At 46.1% G+C, this 21,120-nt stretch overlaps 2 protein-coding genes across 2 annotated transcripts in view; one reads left to right on the top strand and one right to left on the bottom strand.

The window, feature by feature from the left end:
* Positions 1-7,535, bottom strand: part of LOC115465948 (zinc finger protein 184-like) — a 75,025-nt gene extending 67,490 nt beyond the window's left edge. Inside the window, exon 1 of the mRNA XM_030196882.1 lies at positions 7,172-7,535. The gene's annotated coding sequence lies outside the window, so the exon portion shown is untranslated. The remainder of the gene's footprint in view (positions 1-7,171) is intronic.
* A 3,270-nt stretch (positions 7,536-10,805) lies between these two features.
* Positions 10,806-11,712, top strand: LOC115460728 (the record flags this gene model as incomplete). The annotated part of the gene is given in 3 exon segments (XM_030190487.1): positions 10,806-10,932; positions 11,128-11,536; positions 11,538-11,712. Coding segments are annotated over 3 exon segments (711 nt in total), but the record flags the coding sequence as incomplete, so codon positions are not given.
* Positions 11,713-21,120: the final 9,408 nt, after the last annotated feature.

Genomic DNA, 21,120 nt, shown 5'->3' with positions numbered 1-21,120 from the left:
GTGAGCTCTTGTTTTTATTGTATTGTATTGAAATCCAATAAAAGAAATTAAACTTGAAAAAAAAAAAAAGATTGTATTGATGACATAGATGAAACAAGAAAGGTCGAGAAGGTGTCAGTTAAGTGCTCGACTTTTCTTGTTTCATCTGTCATCAATACAATCTTAAGAGACAGGAATGTAGCTGAATTATTGTTGTGCTTTGAAACGAGTGCTACCTCTGAACAGAAATTTAAATTTTTTTAATAAAAAAGGATGAAAAAGGAATAAATGAAATTAAAATATCACAGGGGTCTTTTTAGACCAAGATGAATGATACAACCCCAGTGAAAGACGCCAAAATCATAGTACTACTACTACTTATCATTTCTAAAGCGCTACTAGACGTACGCAGCACTGTACACTTGAACATGAAGAGACAGTCCCTGCTCGACAGAGCTTGCAATCTAATTAGGACAGACAACAGGACAAACAAGAGATAAGGGAATATTAAAGTGAGGATGATAAAATAAGGGTTCTGAACAAGTGAATAAGGGTTAGGAGTTAAAAGCAGCATCAAAAAGGTGGGCTTTTAGCTTAGATTTGAAGACTGCCAGAGATGGAGCTTGACGTACCGGCTCAGGAAGTCTATTCCAGGCATATTAGTAAGCGTATTGAGGTCTTTTTCCTCATGGTACAACAGTGACCATATATTTTTGTATTATTACTGGACTCTTCATTATATTGCTGGATATCGACTCTACTGTATTTGGAAGAGAAATACTTCTAGTGGTTCTACTAATTATTGTGAGTTTTTTGTGCCTCCAAGTGCTTTCCAGAAACAGAGAGGAGGAATAGCCTAACAGAGCAGCAGGCCGAGAACAGAGCTATCAAGTCCCACTGCAGCTCCTCACAACCAGGGACAAGTCACTTAACCCTCCATTACCTCAGGTAGAAACTCAGTGTGTGAGCCTTCCGGGAACGAAAATTCCTACTGTACCTGATAGCTTTTAGGCGCTTGAGAAGAAAATAAATAAATTAATAAATTGGTAAGGTAACGGTAGAAAGAGATGTCACATTGGAAGGAAAATCAGTTGGTATAAATACCAAGCCGAAAGGCAGTTTCCAGTCTGTGGCTGGCCAAGCTACTGCACCCTACAGGACTTCAAGTCTTTGGTTGGCTAAGTCAATGAACCAGTACACAAGTAGTGTTGGGCTCGCTTAGACCACTGCACCTCGCAGTGTATACTCATCAGTTGATTAAGACAACTCTGCCCCCAGACCGCCCACAAATTAGATGGTTTGAGGTCAGGAATCAATTGCAGATAACCAGTTAACTGCCACTGAATATCCGTGGTTAGCATCAGACATATGATTTAAATCGCTTCAAGTATCGACCCCCTAGGATTTTATTGTGAACCGTCCAGGGCTAATAGTAACGATGGCATATAATAATTTTGTTATTTATTATTATTATAAAACCTTGGACTGAACTGGAAGTTTGCTGGAGTGGAAAAACATGGCAGAACGAAAGGTCCCAGGGTCAACAGCCTCCCAGCTGTAGCTGGTCCCATCTCAGAACCCTATAATCCCACGCGTGGAAGACCTAAGCCAAACCAGGCTACCCCCATGAAGTATGTACTCTGGTCTCCCCATGAAATGAAGAGCCACTGGTGAGGCAGCCCAGACCAGGGGGCTCCCACAGTGATCACTGGACACCAGATGAACCCCCTACAATGACATCTGAAACATTCTCCCAAAGCACGAGGGCCAGCATTGGCCTTCCTGTGTGGATTCTTTTACCAGCTGCCTGAACAGTTCTCCCCGCAGAGAAATCCAATATGGCCCAAATTCTAGACAACACTGCAGCAGGGATGCCCCAATCAACGTCCAGCTTAGAAACAGCACCTCCCTATGACGACAATGTTTTGAACATCTTCAATTAAATCTCTCTTTTGTCTGTGAAGGTGGTCTACATCTCACACAAATATAAATCTTTTATTGTATTTATGTTTATTCTTGGTTATTTTACTATCGTTATGCTATTAACAGAATTGTAAGTTTTATGTTAAACTGGACCTGCTGTACACCGCCTTGGGTGAATCTCTTCATAAAGGTAGTTAATAAATCCCAATGAACAAATAAATGGATCTACCGTTCCCTCTTTCATCTCCATTTTTACCTATATTCGGAACTGTTTTCTTCTTATATCTGTCTGTTTAATTTTATTACGTCATCCATGATCTCTATGTAACACCAATTGTTATCTTCCAATCTGGAATGGCGAATGCCATAACGGTACATTGTAAGCCACATTGAGCCTGCAAATTGGTGGGAAAATGTGGGATACAAATGCAACAAATAAATAAATAAATTGATCCACAGCGCCTCCTTCTGAAATCATAAGCCTCTTGCTTTCATATACCATTATAACAAACATGTGAATGTTTAGCTTTCCTTTCCAAATGATGCTTAAGGCAGTGTACAGTATTATTAGAATTGAGGCACAGCAAGTTCCCTGGATCAAAGAATTATAATGTAAGTGGTTACCTAAGGCAAACAAGGGAAAACCTCTGGTTATCTGTGAATGAAGGTACTTGCTGCTGTAGTCCAAAAGTGGCTGGTTATGACTTTGCATTTTTCCCTGTTTCTTTTTTTTTACTTTTGATTTTTTTTTTTTTTGGTTCAACACATTTTAATGATTGAATAAAAATGAGAAAAGTAACACATAGTAACCTAGTAGATGACGGCAGAAAAAGACCTGCACGGTCCATCCAGTCTGCCCAATAAGACAAACATGTGTATACCTTACCTTGATTTGTACCTGCCTTTTTCAGGGCACAGACCTTACAAGTCTACCCAGCAGTATTTCCCGTTTCCCAACCACCAGTCCCGCCTCCCATCACTGGCTCTGGCACAGACCGTATAAGTCTGCCCTCCACTATCCTCGCCTCCCAACCACCAACCCCTCTTCCCCCACCTGCTCCACCACCCAATTTCAGCTAAGCTTCTGAGGATCCATTCCTTCTGCACAGGATTCCTTTATGCATATCCCACGCATGTTTGAATTCCGTTACCGTTTTCATCTCCACCACCTCCCGCGGGAGGGCATTCCAAGCATCCACCACTCTCTCTGTGAAAAAATACTTCCTGACATCTTTCCTGAGTCTGCCCCCCTTCAATCTCATTTCATGTCCTCTCGTTCTACCGCCTTCCCATCTCCGGAAAAGATTTGTTTGCGGATTAATACCTTTCAAATATTTGAACGTCTGTATCATATCACCCCTGTTCCTCCTTTCCTCCAGGGTATACATGTTCAGGTCAGCAAGTCTCTTCATATGTCTTGGAACGCAAATCCCGTACCATTCTCGTAGCTTTTCTTTGCACCGCTTCCATTTTTTTAACATCCTACGCAAGGTACGACCTCCAAAACTGAACATAATACTCCAGGTGGGGCCTCACCAACGACTTGTACAAGGGCATCAACACTTCCTTTCTTCTGCTGATCACACCTCTCTCTATACAGCCTAGCAACCTTCTCGCTACGGCCACCGCCTTGTCACACTGTTTCGTCACCTTCAGATCCTCGGATACTATCACACCAAGATCCCTCTCCCCCTCAGTACCTATCAGACTCTCACCGCCTACCTAACACATAAGTCTCTCTTGGGTTTCTACTCCCTAAGTGCATCATTTTGCATTTCTTCGCATTGAATTTTAATTGCCAAACCTTAGACCATTCTTCTAGCTTCCTCAGATCCTTTTTCATGCTTTCCACTCCCTCCCGGGTGTCCACTCTGTTGCAAATCTTAGTATCAGAAAAACAGAAAGCCAGATACGATGGAATGATAATGAAAATATGAAGTGACAAAAAATGAACTTCGGCCGTGTCAAGAAACATTATTTCTTGCCAAATAATCATCTATGGGCTGCCGAATGGTCATACTTTTCGCGTACCCTTGTGATTTTTCAGCGGCTTTCAATTCGTACTTGAAAACTATGCAAATCATGCGTGGTTTGACTGCGACATTTCTTTCCAGTTATTTAAACGATATTGTACAGCGAGAGAAATTAAAATATCAAATATGTTCTGATAATGCTAAGCCAACACACACAAAAACCCTAACTATAAATGCTCCCTATTTGGTAGCTAACTGGATTATACAAAGCTTAAAATTAAAGTATGGGAGGGAGCCTGGCTGTTAGATTAAGTACTAGACTTCAGAAAAGTGGCCTAGTGGTTAGGGTGGTGGACTTTGGTCCTAGGGAACTGAGGAACTGAGTTCGATTCCCAGCACAGGCAGCTCCTTGTGACTCTGGGCAAGTCACTTAACCCTCCATTGCCCCATGTAAGCCGCATTGAGCCTGCCATGAGTGGGAAAGCGCGGGGTACAAATGTAACCAAATAGATACTATTGGAGATTCTACATGGAATGTTGCTATTCCACTAGCAACATTCCATGTAGAAGCCTGCGCGGCCACATTGGTGATCTGCAAGGGCCGACTTCTACATGGAATGTTGGAATAGCAACATTCCATGTAGAATCTCAAATAGTAGCAACAGTGGAGGAGTGGCCTAGTGGTAATGGAGGAGTGGCCTAGTGGTTAGGGTGGTGGACTTTGGTCCTGGGGAACTGAGGAACTGAGTTCGATTCCCGGCACAGGCAGCTCCTTGTGACTCTGGGCAAGTCACTTAACCCTCCATTGCCTGCCGCATTGAGCCTGCCATGAGTGGGAAAGCGCGGGGTACAAATGTAATCAAATACATACTATTGGAGATTCTACATGGAATGTTGCTATTCCACTAGCAACATTCCATGTAGAAAGCTGCGCAGGCTTCTGCTTCTGTGAGTCTGACGTCCTGCACGTCCAGGACGTCAGACTCACAGAAACAGAAGCCTGCGCAGCCACATTGGTGACCTGCAAGGGCCGACTTCTACATGGAATGTTGCTAGTGGAATAGCAACATTCCATGTAGAATCTCAAATAGTAGCAACAGTGGAGGAGTGGCCTAGTGGTTAGGGTGGTGGACTTTGGTCCTGGGGAACTGAGGAACTGAGTTCAATTCCCACTTCAGGCACAGGTAGCTCCTTGTGACTCTGGGCAAGTCACTTAACCCTCCATTGCCCCATGTAAGCCGCATTGAGCCTGCCACGAGTGGGAAAAAGTGTGGGGTACAAATGTAACAAAAAAAAAAAAAACCCCAAAGATGAAGACAAGTCCATATTTATGTGTATTTCGGCTCCCAGGCTGGAGAGGTTTAAGAGCCCATCCCCCACCTTAATCACGAGGTGAATTTTACCTATTCCACCTATGCAAACATGTTTATTAATCATTATTAATATTATTATTAATGTAACACACGAGTGACACGGGCTGCACATACTACAGCATGACGTTTATCCACTCCTACCCTAGCTGAGATATTTAACCATCTCTCTGACCTCATGTGCAACTCTCTTTAAATTAATCACCTTACTTTCTAACTCTTCTTAATCTCTTACCTATCTATATGTTCTATCTTGCTTTACCCTTCACTGTCAATTACAATGTTCTATTACGTACTGTGTTGACTTAGTATACTATCAGGCTCATTTTCAAAGCACTTAGCCTCCCAAAGTTCCATAGAAACCTATGGAACTTAGCCTCCCAAAGTGCTTTGAAAATATGCCTCTATGCCATACTTTGTATTGTTATTTGAATATTTTTACTGCTGTAATTGTCTGTTGCTCATGTTTGATCTATTCTTACTGTACACCGCCTTGAGTGAATATCTTCAAAAAGGCGGTAAATAAATCCTAATAAATAAAGTATTACATAATGTGTCATTGACATTTCCTATGCTGCTTCAAATGAATGCACATCCCACACAGTCTTATGTACGATGCCTTGGTGATCAGAGTTCAACTCTAAGGCCCACAGCTGCAGGAGAGATCTCCTTCTTACCTACAAATGCATTCAGCCTGCTGCCCCTCACTACCTCTCCTCCCTCATCTCCCCCTATGTTCCCGCCCGTAACCTCCGTTCACAGGACAAATCCCTCCTCCAACACCGCCAACTCCAGGCTCCGCTCATTCTGCCTCGCCTCACCCTATGCTTGGAACAACCTTCCTGAGCCCTTACGCCAAGCCCCCTCCCTGCCCATCTTCAGGTCTTTGCTTAAAACCCACCTCATCAATGCTGAATTCGGCACCTAACTCTTACCGTTCACTAAATCCAGACTGCCCCAATTTGACCGCCCCTATCGGACTATCCGTTCACTTGTCTCTTAGATTGTAAGATCCTTGAGCAGGGACCGTCCCTCTATGTTAAATTGTACAGCGCTGCGTAACCCTAGTAGCGCTTTACTACTACTACTTAACATTTCTAGAGCGCTACTAGGGTTACGCAGCGCTGTACAATTTAACAAAGAGAGACAGTCCCTGCTCAAAGAGCTTACAATCTAATAGATAAGAGTGAGACAAATATAGGACAATCAAGCCATTGTGACATCACTGATGAGGTTGGCTCTTAGGCATTGGTGGAATGAGGCATTATGACATCACAATCTCAGCTCTGGTTAAATCACTGCTATATGTAATACTACTACTACTTAACATTTCTAGAGCGCTACTAGGGTTACGCAGCGCTGTACAATTTAACAAAGAGAGACAGTCCCTGCTCAAAGAGCTTACAAGCTTTAGAAATGTTAAGTAGTAGTAGTAGTAATTTATACAAAGTTATTGTTTTGAGGGGCAATGATAACAAGTGATGTCAACGCTCTCTGTGTTGGCACCCCAGTGCCCACCCCCCCCCCCCCCCGCTTGCATTTTTTTGGGTACATTAGTCAAACACCTGTAATATACAATGCAGTGCAATGCTCTATAGTCAGTATTTGATGCCTGCATCCACCTGGGGCTGGGAGCTCATTCACAACAGCTGAGTCACCTTTGGGTCTTTTTATGGATGCTGTAACATACCTTTTTGGCTGGAGGGGCCAAACAAGCCCCGATGCAGCTCCGCCCCTAAGCTATGATGGGCAAAATGCTGGCTGAGCCAAGGCCCCAATCGCCCCCCTGTCTAGCAGCCCCCAGTATCATAATTACCGGCTACTCCCCTCAGCAGACTCATGCAATACTTCTGATGCCCCAGGATCTCAGCAATTCCAAAGTCAAGCATTTATACAAAGAACCTAGCAAACCAAAAGAGATCTTACCCTTGTAAGAGAGAAAAAAACCCCCACCGACTGATAAGCTTATAGCATAGCAGCTGTGCAGGCTGGGGATCGGGTGCAATTTGAGGCCGGGAGTAAGTGCACGGTTCAATCCTTTCCCCTGTCCTGCTAATCCCCGTGCATAGGCTCAGACCCTCCTCTGCCCCGATCATGCACTGGGCCAGTGTCAACCCTCCATGTTCAGACCCCCCACCAGCTCCGACCTGTCAGCCGGTGAGGGGCGCAGCTCTCCCCCGCCTGGGATTAAGCGCAGCGGCAGTGGTCCCGCTGCCCTCCTCCCGCATGCGATCCGCTGATGGTGGTGGGTGGGTGCGGAGAGCACTGGGTAATGGGGGAGGGGAGGATGCAGCAGGGCCCGGCCGGTGCCCTCCCCTTCCTTCCTCCTGCCCCCGACGCTGTTCTCGCGCGCGGTGCAGTACTGGGACTTGCAGTCCTTCTTGCTCACCATTTACCTGCCAGGGCTGATCGCCGGCCGCTGCAGAAACAATGCTGATCCGATAGCCATCCTGCTTTCCCTTCCAGTGCATTCGTGCCCTGCTGTATTTTGTAGCAAAATAAGAATTAGCTGTGCCCTGCCTGCGGTGGAGTGAAAGCAAAGGATTGGGTCAGCCTGACATGGAGGGACGGTGTAAAAGCCAGATCTGCGGGATCCGAATCCGGGAAGATCCTGAGGATCCCGCTGTATCCGGTTTTTACACCGTCCCCTGACATGGAGGCACAGTGTGTGTGGAAATGTAGCAAGGATGGGTGGATCTTTTTTTTTTTTTTTAACCTTTGGTTTTCTTAACTTTTAGATCAATTTAATCAACATTGCTTCAGTATGAATTGATGTTTATGTCTGCAGGCCATATGAAAATAACACGGTTAAAGTATATACTCCACACTGTGAATCCTCTTATGAAACTGTGGCTAGATAAATCCCACATAGCCCTCTAATGCTTTAAAATCGTGTGTGCTAGCTAGTTTAGGGGTCCTTTTATAAAGCTGTGGTTTTTCTGCACTCTAAGGCCATTGTGGCTGGTTTTCCATTTTACCTACTAATGGCCATGCACTGTTGCCACTGGCGGATGGCTATTAAAAACAAATTACTGCATGAGCTCTTACCGATATCTATTTTGTAGGCGATAAGGGCTCATGTGGTAATCCACTAACCAGTGAGTGTGCAGAAATAAAGCCGTGCTAACTGATTAATGCAGGAACACCCGCCCTCCGCCCCTGATGTGCCCCGCCAAGAAAAAAAAGTATTTTGTAGCACCACTTAGTACGCACCAATTTAGCAGTTACGTCTTGCGGCTAAGAAAGCACATAGAATGTTAGGAATTATTAGGAAAGGAATAGAAAATTGTTATAATGCCTTTGTATCGCTCCATGGTGTGACCGCACCTCGAATACTGTGTGCAATTCTGGTCACCGCATCTACCTGCCCTGTGAACACACCTCAGTCACTACTCATGGCCCCCATTCACATTCTACTCCTTGCCCTGTCCCTCCCTAATCTTTTCCCCCTCCCACCGCTGTATACCACACGATCTCATTACCCATCCATGTCCTCTCCTGTCCTGCTCACTACTGCAATACCCTACCTACCCCTGTGCCCCACCACCTCACCATCCCTATTGTCCTCCTCCTCCTTCCTAGCTCTCAACCTTCAACACCTCCTTCCTGCCATGAACCCTTCCCCATTCCTCCTAAGCACATCCCGTCTTCGTCGCCCTTCCTCACCCACCCTTCTCCGCACTCTCTTGCTCCTCCTGCTATCCGCGGGAGACATCAGTCTCAACCCAGGTCCCCCACACCTGTCCTCGTCCTCATCTCATCTATGCAAACGTTCCCGCGATATCTGCAATCTCATCTCTATTCCCCTCCTCCCCCCTCCCCTTCTCGTGCGCCCTGTGGAACGCCTGCTCAATCTGCAACAAACTTCCCTTCACCCACGATCTCTTCATCTCCCATTCCCTTCAACTGCTCGCCCTAACTGAAACCTGGCTCACCCCTGATGACTCTGCCTCAATCGCGGCCCTATGCCACGGAGGCTATCTTTTCTCCCATTCGCCCCGCCCAGTTGGTCGTGGAGGCGTCGTCGGGCTACTACTTTCGCCCTCCTGCAGTTTTCAACCTCTCCACCTACCTGAGTCTCACTGCTTCTCATCCTTTGAAGTTCACTCCATCCGTCTATTCCACCCGCTGCCACTCAGAGTTGCAGTCATTTACCGCCCCCCCCCTAATAAGTCCCTCCCTTCCTTCCTTACCGACTTTGATGCCTGGCTCTCCGTATTTCTTGAGCCCTCATCCCCATCCCTCATTCTTGGTGACTTCAACATACACATTGATAACCCATCTGACTCATATGTTTCTCAGTTCCTCACTCTTACCTCCTCCTTCAACCTCCAACTGAGCTCCTCCACCCCTACTCACAAATCTGGCCACTGTCTTGATCTCGTCCTCTCTTCTACTTGTTCACCCTCCAATTTCCGCGCATCAGCTCTTCCTCTCTCTGACCATCACCTAATCACATTCACACTTCAGCACCCTCCCCCTCAATCTCGCACAACACTAAATACTACTTCCAGAAATCTCCAGGCTGTTGACCCCTCACCTTATCCTCTAGTATCTCTGATCTCCTCCCTTCCATCATGTCCTCCGAATCTGTTGACAAAGCTGTCTCCACTTACAATGCCACTCTCTCCTCTGCTCTTCCTCTGCTCTAGACACCCTTGCACCGTCCATCTCCCATCCCACAAGGCATACCAATCCCCAGCCCTGGCTGACCCCTTGCACCAGATACCTTCGCTCCTGCGCCCGTTCGGCTGAACGTCTCTGGAGGAAATCTCGCACCCATACTGTCTTCATTCACTTCAAATTCATGCTATCCTCCTTCCAATCCTCCCTATTCCTCGCCAAACAGGACTATTACACCCAATTGACTAATTCTCTCAGCTCTAACCCTCGTCGTCTCTTCGCCACCCTCAACTCCCTCCTCAAAGTGCCCTCTGCTCCCACCCCCCCCCCCCCCTCACTCTCTCCTCAATCTCTGGCCGACTACTTCCGTGACAAGGTCCAGAAGATCAACCTCGAATTCACCACCAAACCTTCTCCTCCTCTTCATCCTATAACCCACTCTCTCAACCAACCAACCCAGGCCTCCTTCTCCTCTTTTCCTGATATCACCAAAGAGGAAACCGCCCATCTCCTCTCCTCCTCGAAATCCACCACCTGTCCTCAGACCCCATCCCCACCAACCTACTTAGCACCATCGCTCCTACTATCACCCCCACCATCTGTCATATCCTCAACCTCTCTCTCTCCACTGCAACTGTCCCGGACACCTTCAAGCATGCTGTGGTCACACCACTCCTCAAAAAAAACATCTCTTGACCCTACCTGTCCCTCCAACTACCGCCCCATTTCCCTCCTACCCTTCCTCTCCAAGATACTTGAACGCGCCGTTCACAGCCGCTGCATTGATTTTCTCTCCTCTCATGCCATCCTCGATCCACTTCAATCCGGCTTTCGCCCCCTACACTCGACAGAAACGGCACTATCCAAAGTCTGCAATGACCTGTTCCTCGCCAAATCCAAAGGTCACTACTCCATCCTCATCTTCCTCGACCTATCTGCCGCTTTTGACACTGTCAATCACAACCTACTTCTTGACACACTGTCCTCCTTTGGGTTCCAGGGCTCTGTCCTCTCCTGGTTCTCCTCTTATCTCTCCCATCGTACCTTCAGAGTACACTCTCATGGTTCGTCCTCCTCCCCTATCCCGCTCTCTGTTGGAGTTCCTCAGGGATCTGTCCTTGGGCCCCTTCTTTTTTCAATCTACACCTCTTCCTTAGGCTCCCTGATCTCATCTCATGGTTTCCACTATCATCTTTATGCTGACGACACCCAGCTGTATCTCTCCACACCAGACATCACTGCGGAAACCCAGGCCAAAGTATCGGCCTGCTTATCCGACATTGCTGCCTGGATGTCCAACCGCCACCTGAAATTGAACATGGCCAAGACTGAACTTATTGTTTTCCCACCCAAACCCACTTCTCCTCTCCCTTCACTCTCTATCTCAGTTGATAACACCCTCATCATCCCCGTCTCATCTGCCCGCAACCTCGGTGTCATCTTCGACTCCTCCCTCTCCTTCTCTGCTCATATCCAGCAGACAACCAAGACCTGTCGCTTCTTCCTCTTTAACATTAGCAAAATTTGCCCCTTCGTCTCTGAGCACACCACCCGAACTCTCATCCACTCTCTCATTACCTCTCGCCTTGACTACTGCAACCTACTCCTCACCAGCCTCCCACTTAGCCACCTATCCCCCCTTCAGTCCATCCAGAACTCTGCTGCACGTCTTCCGCCTTGACCGATATACTCATATCACCCCTCTCCTCAAGTCACTTCACTGGCTTCCGATCAGATACCGCATACAGTTCAAGTTTCTCCTACTAACCTACAAATGCACTCAATCTGCAGCCCCTCCTTACCTCTCTATCCTCATCTCCCCTTACGTCCCTACCCGTAACCTCCGCTCTCAAGACAAATCCCTCCTTTCAGTACCCTTCTCCACCACCGCCAACTCTAGGCTCCGCCCTTTCTGCCTCGCCTCACCCCATGCTTGGAACAAACTCCCTGAGCCCATACGCCAGGCCCCCTCCCTACCCATCTTCAAATCATTGCTTAAAGCCCACCTCTTCAATGTCGCTTTCGGCACCTATTCACAACACCTCTACTCAGGAAATCTAGACTACCCCAACTTGACATTTCGTCCTTTAGATTGTAAGCTCTTCTGAGCAGGGACCGTCCTTAGTTATTAATTTGTACAGCGCTGCATAACCCTAGTAGCGCTCTAGAAATGTTAAGTAGTATTAAGTAGTAGTAGTATATAGCAGAATTAGAAAAGGTACAGAGAAGGGCAATAAAAATGATAAAGGAGATGGGACAGTTTCCCTATGAGGAAAGGCTAAAGTGGCTAGGGCTCTTCAGCTTGGAGAAGAGACGGCTGAGGGGAGATATGATAGAGGTCTATAAAATACTGAGTGGAGTGGAACAGTAGAGATGAATCGCCCATTTACTCTTTCCAAAAATACTAGGACTAGGGGGCATGCAAAGAAGCTACAAAGTAGTACATTTAAAACAAACTGGAAAAAATATTTCTTCACTCAACATGTAATTAAACTCTGGAATTCGTTGCCAGAGAATGTGCTAAGAACAATTAGCGGGATTTAAAAAAGGTTTCGATAATTTCCTAAAAGTCCATAAACCAGGCACAGGCAGCTCCTTGTGACTCTGGGCAAGTCACTTAACCCTCCATTGCCCCAGGTGGAAATAAGTACCTGTATATAATATGTAAGCCGCATTGAGCCTGCCATGAGTGGGAAAGCACGGGGGTACAAATGTAACTAAAATAAATAAAAAAAATTCACAAGTAACTCGATAGCTCTTTGGTCTTGACTAGAGAGCTGCACGGGAACGGGATTAGCGGGAATCCCGCGGAACCCGTGGGACGGAAGCAGTTGGTTCCCACGGGGACAGAAGCAGTTCCTGCGGGATTCCTGCGGGGACGGAAGCAGTTCTGCGGGGTTCCTGCGGGGATGGAAGCAGTTCTGCGGGGTTCCCGCGGGGATGGAAGCAGTTCTGCGGGGTTCCCGTGGAAGTGTAAGCTGCACCTACACCAGCCTCTCATATACCGAGTACCAAGTTCTTGAGTGCCATCTCCTCCTCCTCCTCCTTGCTTTAACAGCACAAATGTGGAAAGGAGGTGGTAGAGACACAAATGATGATGGAATTCAAAAAGGCGTGGGATGAACACAGAGGATCTCTAATTAGAAAATGGAAGTTATAAAAACCTAACCTTAAATGCATGTGTGTGGATGTGTCAAGTGACGCTTAGATGGCGACTCTGGCTGTGATTAACTAGGGCTGATACCGGGCAGACTTGTATGGTTTGTGTCTAATATATGGCAGTCTGGTTTAGGTTGGGCTAGAAAGGGCTTAGACAGCAACTTCAGTGGCTGGAACATAAGGACAGTGCTGGACAGATTTTTACGGTCTGTGTCCCACAAATGAGAAGATGAATAGACTGGAGTGGGCTTCAACGACAACTCCAGCAGTTGGAACATAGGGATAGGGCCAGATAGACTTCTATGGTCTATGTTCCAGAAACACGAAAGACCACAGCGCTGCGTACATCTAGTAGTGCTTTAGAAATGATAAGTAGTAGTGGTAGTAAGTATATAATATCACACTTGTTGATTTAATCATGAATTGATAATGAGTGTGACTATTGGGCAGACTGGATGGCCTGTTCAGGTCTTTATTTGCTGTCATTTACTATGTTACAATTAATCCTCTTTGCTCCCGGGCTGATGCGCAGACCTCAGCTCTGATACAGGCATAAGCATCGGATGTCACCTGACCTACTGGCGCGTGCATGTGGTGACCTCTCAGCACACAGTGCCAATGAATCAGAGACAAATCTTACATGTGCACACCAGAGTGTTCCAAGTTTCAACTTCCATTCCTTCCTTGCCTACAGTGCTGTGGCTCAAATCCAGAGAGACTGAGGGATCTGACTGGAATTTTCTTTTATGTACCATTAAATTCTTATGGGGATGGGTTAAATTCTTGCAGGGACAGGTGGGGATGGGTTAAATTTTTGCGGGGATGGGTAAGATTCCATTGGGTTCAGGTGGGGACAGGTAAGATTCCAGCAGGGACGAGCGGGGATGGGTAAGATTTCTGTTCCCGTGCAACTCTCTAGTCTTGACTCCCAGTCCTTCGACGACCACCAGTGAGTCAGGTTTTCAGGATATCACTATTCTACATGAGAAAGCTTTGCATGTCTATTACCTCCACTGTATGCAAATCCCTCATGCATACAGAGGCCCTGTCTGGTTATATAAACCAAGGGTTCTCAATCTAGTATGCAGGACACTCCCAACTGGTCAGGTTTTCAGGATATCACATAGATTTACATATAGTTGAGGAAGTGTATGCAAATCTTTCTCATGCATATTCATTCTGGATATCCTGAAAATTTGACTGGCTGATTGTGTCCCAAGGAGAGGATTGAAAACTATTACATTAAATAAATAGCAAGATGTCTCTGATGTATTTCTCAAACAAGTTGGGTTAAATTAATTCAGGCTTGGTTGTTTGAACAGAAGTGCCACAGAGAAATACAACTTTATGGTTTATAATGGGCTAGAAAACCCAGATCCTTGTTAAGTCCTGTCTGTTGGGTGTCGAAATATTCAATCATTCTGACTTCAAAGGTTTTGCGTTCCTGTATTGTTTTAAAGTTACCTTTCAGTATTCTCACTGTGAAATCACTGCTACAGTGTCCTGGTTCTGTGAAGTGCTGGGGGCCCTACTGGCTGTATTGTTCATGAGATGTCTATGTAAATTGAATCTTGTCTTAAGCATCTGGCCTGTTTCTCCAATATAGCATCCTTCGCTACATTTTTTACACTGATTGATATATACCACGTTGGAAGATGAGCATGTGAAAGATTCCTTTATGTTGAATATCTTTCCTTTGTGAATGACTGTGGGATCCTGTGAAATGTTTTGCTTATCACCCTCCCCTCCCCACAAACATCCTGCTAGACTATCTATGGAATGCTTTGAAGTCCCCATACACATCTCCTACCCACCCTGCTAGACTGTCTATGAGAGACTGTTATATACACTGTCAGCTACCACATTTGCTTATTTCTGATCTGACGAAGAAGGGCAACCTTTGAAAGCTAATCAAGAAATGTACTAAGTTATGTCCAATAAAAAGGTATCATCTTATTTCTTTTCCATGTTTTAATTTTGTTTGATTTCTATTGATTACCTTTAAGAGTGGACTAACACGGCTACCACACCTCTCTACTTAAGGCTTATTTTCGAAAGAGAAGGACGCCCATCTTTTGACACAAGTCACAAGATGGCGTCCTTCTCACAGGGTCGCCCCAAATCGGCATAATCGAAAGCCGATTTTGGGCGTCCTCAACTGCATTCCATCGCGAGGATGACCAAAGTTCACAGGGGCATGTTGGAGTGTAGCAAAGGCGGGACTGGGACGTGCCTAACACATGGGTGTCCTCGACCCATATGGAAGAAGAAGGGCGTCCCTGATGAACACTTGGACGACTTTACCTGTTCCTTTTTTTCTTACACCAAGCCTCAAAATGTGCCCTAAATGACCAGGTGACCACCGGAGGGAATCGAGGATGACCTCACCTTACTCCCCCAGTGGTCACCAAACCCCTCCCACCCTCAAAAAATTGTTTTAAAAATATTTTTCCAGCCTCAAATATCATACCCAGCTCTATGACAGCAGTATGCAGCTGGAGCAGTTTTAGTGGGTGCAGTGCATTTCAGGCAGGCGGACCCAGGCCCATCCCCCCCACCTGTTACACTTGTGGTGGTAAATGTGAGCCCTTCAAAAACCCACCAGAAACCCATGTTACACACATCTAGGTGCCCCCCTTCACCCCTTAGGGCTATGGTAGTGGTGTACAGTTGTGGGGAGTGGGTTTTGGGGGGGGGGCTCAGCACACAAGGTAAGAGAGCTATGTACCTGGGAGCAATTTATGAAGTCCATTGCAGTGCCCCCTAGGGTGCCTGGTTGGTGTCTTGGCATGTCAGGGGGACCAGTGCACTACGAATGCTGGCTCCTCCCATGACCAAATGGCTTGCATTTGGTCATTTCTGAGATGGGGGTCCTTGGTTTCCATTATTGCCAAAATCAGGGACGATCATCTCTAAGGTTGACCTAAAATTCGCAATTTGGGTGTCCCGACCATATTATTGAAACGAAAGATAGATGCCCATCTTGTTTCAATAATACGGGTTTCCCCGCCCCTTCACCGGGACATCCTGCAAGGACGTCCTTGGGAAAACTTGGGTGCCCCTTTCGATTATGCCCTCCACGTGTCTCCATCCCATGCATTCTTGCAATCTGCCACTGTTTTGGCTCCTAGAACCACAACCAAATCCTGTTCCAGGTGTCCATCACCCTCACAGTAACAGACTTTTTTCTCACATCTACTACTACTTATCATTTCTATAGCGCTACTAGACGTACGTAGCGCTGTCATCCTTGAGCTCCTCTTCTTTGACTTCATATGGCAATCCATGTCTGAGCTATTTGTCCTAAGAAAGATGCTTTCCTCTGGTCCTCTATTGAAGCCTGCTGGATATCTGAATATTAATGTAATATACCTGTTCCCTTTTTCCTTCTTTCTAGAAGTGTTTCAAATTTCTCTTAGAAGCACTCCTAGCCAGTTGGTTTTCAGTATTACCACAGAGATATGGATGGGTAATTCCTAGAGGTGCGTGTGCTGAAGGCCTATTATGTGCAAACCTATCTCAGGTATATTAACTGGGACAGACTGAAGGTCCATCAAGCGCAGTATCCTGTTTCCAACACAATGGGCCAATCCAAGTCACAAGTACTTGACAAGATCCCAAAACAGTAAAATAGATTTATTTCTTTTACCAGGAATAAACAGTGGATTTTCCCAAGTCCACCTTAATAATGGTTTATGGACTTTTTCTTTTAGGACCGTCCAAATCATTTTTAAACACTAAGCTAACATCCTCCTTCAACCTCCAGCTGTGCTCCACCACCCCTACTCACCAAAATGGCCATTGTCTTGACCTCGTCCTCTCCTCTTCCGGCTCACCCTCCAATTTCCACGCCTCAGCTCTTCCTCTCTCTGATCATCACCTGATCACCTTCACACTTCTTCACCCCCCCCCTCAGCCCCATCCAACATTAACCACTACTTCCACGAATCTCCAGGCTATTGACCCTCCCACCTTATCCTCTAGTATTTCTAATCTCCTCCCCTCCAGCATGTCCTCCAAGTCTGTCGCAAGGCTGTCCTCCACTTACAATGCCACTCTCTCCTCTGCTCTGGACACCCTTGCACCATCCATCTCCCGTCCCACAAGGCATACTAATCCCCAGCCCTGGTTGACCCCTTGCATCCGTTACCTTCGCTCCTGCGCTCCGATCTGCTGAACGCCTCTGGAGGAAATCTCGCACCTATTCAAATTTCCTTCATTACAAATTCATGCTATCCTCCTTCCAGTTCTCCCTATTCCTTGCCAAACAGGACTACTACACTCATTTGACCAATTCTCTTAGCTCCAACCCTCGTCGTCTCTTCGCCACCCTTAACTCCCTCCTCAAAGTGCCCTCTGCTCCCACCCCCTCCTCACTCTCTCCTCAATCACTGGCTGACTACTTCCCGCGACAAGGTGCAAAAGATCAACCTTGAGTTCACTACCAAGCTACCTCCTCCCTTTCACCCTTCAACCCTCTCCCTCAACCAACCAACCCTGGCCTCTTTCTCCTTCTTTCCTGATATCACCGAGGAGGGAAACCACTGGCTTCTTTCCTCCTCGAAATGCACCACTGTTCCTCTGATCCCATCCCCACCAACTTAACACCATCTCTCATACTGTCACCCCCTCATCTGTCATATCCTCAACCTCTCTCTCTCCACTGCAACTGTCCCTGACACCTTCAAGCACGCCGTAGTCACACCTCTCCTCAAAAAACCACACTTGACCCTACCTGTCCTTCCAACTACCACCCCATCTCCCTCCTACCCTTCCTCTCCAAAATACTTGAGCGTGCCGTTCACAGCCGCTGCCTTGATTTTCTCTCCTCTCAGGCCATCCTCGATCCGCTTCAATCCGGTTTTCGCCCTCTACACTCGACAGAAACAGCACTCTCTAAAGTCTGTAATGACCTGTTCCTTGCCAAATCCAGAGGCCACTACTCCATCCTCATCCTCCTCGATCTATCCGCCGCTTTGGACACTGTCAATCACGATTTACTTCTTGCCACACTGTCCTCATTTGGGTTCCAGGGCTCTGTCCTCTCCTGGTTCTCCTCCTATCTCTCCCACCGCACCTTCAGAGTACACTCTCATGGATCTTCCTCCACCCCCATCCCGCTCTCTGTTGGAGTTCCCCAGGGATCTGTCCTTGGACCCCTTCTTTTTTCAATCTATACCTCTTCCCTGGGCGCACCGATCTCATCTCATGGTTTCCAGTATCATCTTTATGCTGCTGACACCCAGCTGTATCTCTCCACACCAGACATCACCGCGGAGACCCAGGCCAAGGTATCGGCCTGCTTATCCGATATTGCTGCATGGATGTCCAACCGCCACCTGAAACTGAACATGGCCAAGACCGAGCTTATCGTCTTTCCACCAAAACCCTCTTCTCCTCTTCCTCCGCTCTCGATCTCAGTTGATAACACCTCTCATCCTTCCCGTCTCATCCGCCCCCGCACCTCGGAGTCATCTTCGACTCCTCCCTCTCCTCTCTGCGCATATCCAGCAGACAGCCAAGACCTGTCGCTTCTTCCTCTTTAACATCAGCAAAATTCACCCTTTCCTCTCTGAGCACACCACCCGAACTCTCATTACCTCTCGCCTTGACTACTGCAACCTACTCCTCACTGGCCTCCCACTTAACCATCTATCCCCCCTTCAATCCATTCAGAACTCTGCTGCACGTCTTATATTCCGCCTGAACCGATATACTCATATCACCCCTCTCCTCAGGTCACTTCACTGGCTTCTGATCAGATACCGCATACAGTTCAAGCTTCTCCTTCTCACCTACAAATGCACTCAGTCTGCAGCCCCTCATTACCTCTCTACCCTCATCTCCCTTACGTTCCCGCCCGAAACCTCCGCTCACAGGACAAATCCCTCCTCTCAATACCCTTCTCCGCCAACTCCAGGCTCCGCCCATTCTGCCTTGCCTCACCCTATGCCTGGAATAAACTTCCTGAGCCCTTACGCCAAGCCCCCTCCCTACCCATCTTCAAATCCTTGCTCAAAGCCCACCTCTTCAATGTTGCTTTCGGCACCTAACCTCTATACCTTTCAGGAAATCTAGACTGCCCCAATTTGACTGCCCCCACTTGACTGACTGTACATTTGTCCTTTAGATTGTAAGCTCCTTGAACAGGGACTGTCCTTCTATGTTAAATTTTACAGTGCTGCGTAACCCTAGTAGCGCTTTAGAAATGTTAAATAGTAGTAGTAGTAGTAGTTTTACCACATTCTCTGATAATGAATTCCAGAGCTTAATTATTCATTAAGTGAAGAAATATTTTCTTTGATTTTTTTTTAACATACTTAGTAGCTTCATTGTGTGTCCCCTAGTCCTTGTGAATCTTTTGTTCACTCTTTTCCAAAAGTGCATCTACGTGATCCATTCCACTCAGGATTTTGTAGACCTCCATCATATCTCCCCTCAGCCATCCCTTCTCCAAGCTGAAGAGCCCTAGTCTCTTTAACCTTTCCTCGTAAGTCGTCCCATCACCTTTATCATTTTGATTGCCCTTCTCTGTACTTGTTCTAATTCTGCTATATATTTTTTGAGATGTGGTGACCAGAAGTGCACACAAAATTTGGAGTGCAGCCAACACCACAGAATGATACAAAGGCATTATAATATTTGTGGTGTTCTCCACTCCTTTTTCTACCATCCTATTTGCTTTCTTAGCTGCAACTGCACACTGAGCAGAGGATTTCAATATGATTCTTATGTTCTGCTAAATTCAAAAGAGATTCTAAGAAGATTACAAACAACCCAGATCCTTTTCTGGTGCGGTAACTCCTAAGGCAGAACCTTGCATCATATAGCAATAGTTGGGCTTCTCTTCCCAATATGAACCACTTTGCACTTGCTCAACTTCATTTGGATGCCCAGTCTTGTGAGGTCCTCTTGCAATTTTTCACAATCCTCTTGTGATATAACTTTAAATAACTTTGTCTTGTCAGAAAATGTGATCACCTTACACATTATTCTTGTTTCCAGGTCATTTATAAATATGTTAAAAAACAGCAGTTATAGCACAGAAGCCTGAGGCACTCCACTCTTTACCCTTCTCCATTGAGAATACTGGCCATTTAACCCTACTCTCTTGTTTTCTACCTTTTAACCAGTTCTTAATCCACAATAGGACACTACCTCCTATCCCATGACTTTCTAATTTCAGGAGTTTTTTTTATGAGGTACTTTGTCAAATGCCTTCTGAAAATTCAGATACATAGTATCAACTGACTCACCTTCATTCATGCTTATTCACCCCTTCAAAGAAATATACCAGATTGTTGAGGCAAGATTTCTCTTGGCTTTGTCCTATTAATCCATACCTATGTTCAGTAATTTTGTGGCATACCAACATCAGGCTCACCTGTCTATAATTTCCTGGGTCACTTCTTGCAAATAGCCATTACTTAAAAATATGGAGCATTGAGACTCAACCTTTATTACTCAATGCTATCACTGTTTTTGTATGAGGCCAGCATTCAGATTCCAGACATTTCCTCTTCCTTGAGCTGGAAGAGGCACAGTGCCACAGGAAAGTGTCCCAACCATTGAGCCGAGGTTGGTGCTACTATTAGCCCAGCTGTCTCAAGCCAGTTCTGGAATACCCCCTCTGCAACCAGGTTCTCAGGATATGCACTATGAATATGCATGAGCCAGATTTCCATCCAACTGAGACTGTGCATGCAACTCTATCTCATGCATATCCACAATGATCAGGGCTTATACCAAATATTAATCACAATTGTTATCACAGTGAAATTGATTTAAATATGTGGGAACAGTGCTCAGAACCAGGTGCCCATTAAAATAAGGACAGCCAACCATCTCATCATCGCACTTCACAATCCCTACCAAGTTCTTAATTGAAACAAATTTCTATTGCTCTTGCTGCAAAATAATGATCATTAATCTCATTGATCAATGTCCCCAATGTCCAAAATTCAATAATACTATAGTTCTTCCACTTTACCTTATGCAGCAAATGAAATTTTTCTTCTCAAAATGAAAAAATCCAGTATAATGAATTCATATGAATTGTTCACGTACTTGGAGATATGATGTCAACCAGTTTT

The sequence above is a fragment of the Microcaecilia unicolor genome, chromosome 1, assembly GCF_901765095.1.
Source record: "Microcaecilia unicolor chromosome 1, aMicUni1.1, whole genome shotgun sequence".
In the NCBI taxonomy this organism is placed as follows: Eukaryota; Metazoa; Chordata; class Amphibia; order Gymnophiona; family Siphonopidae; genus Microcaecilia; species Microcaecilia unicolor.
This window is presented reverse-complemented; position numbering and strand designations above follow the sequence as displayed.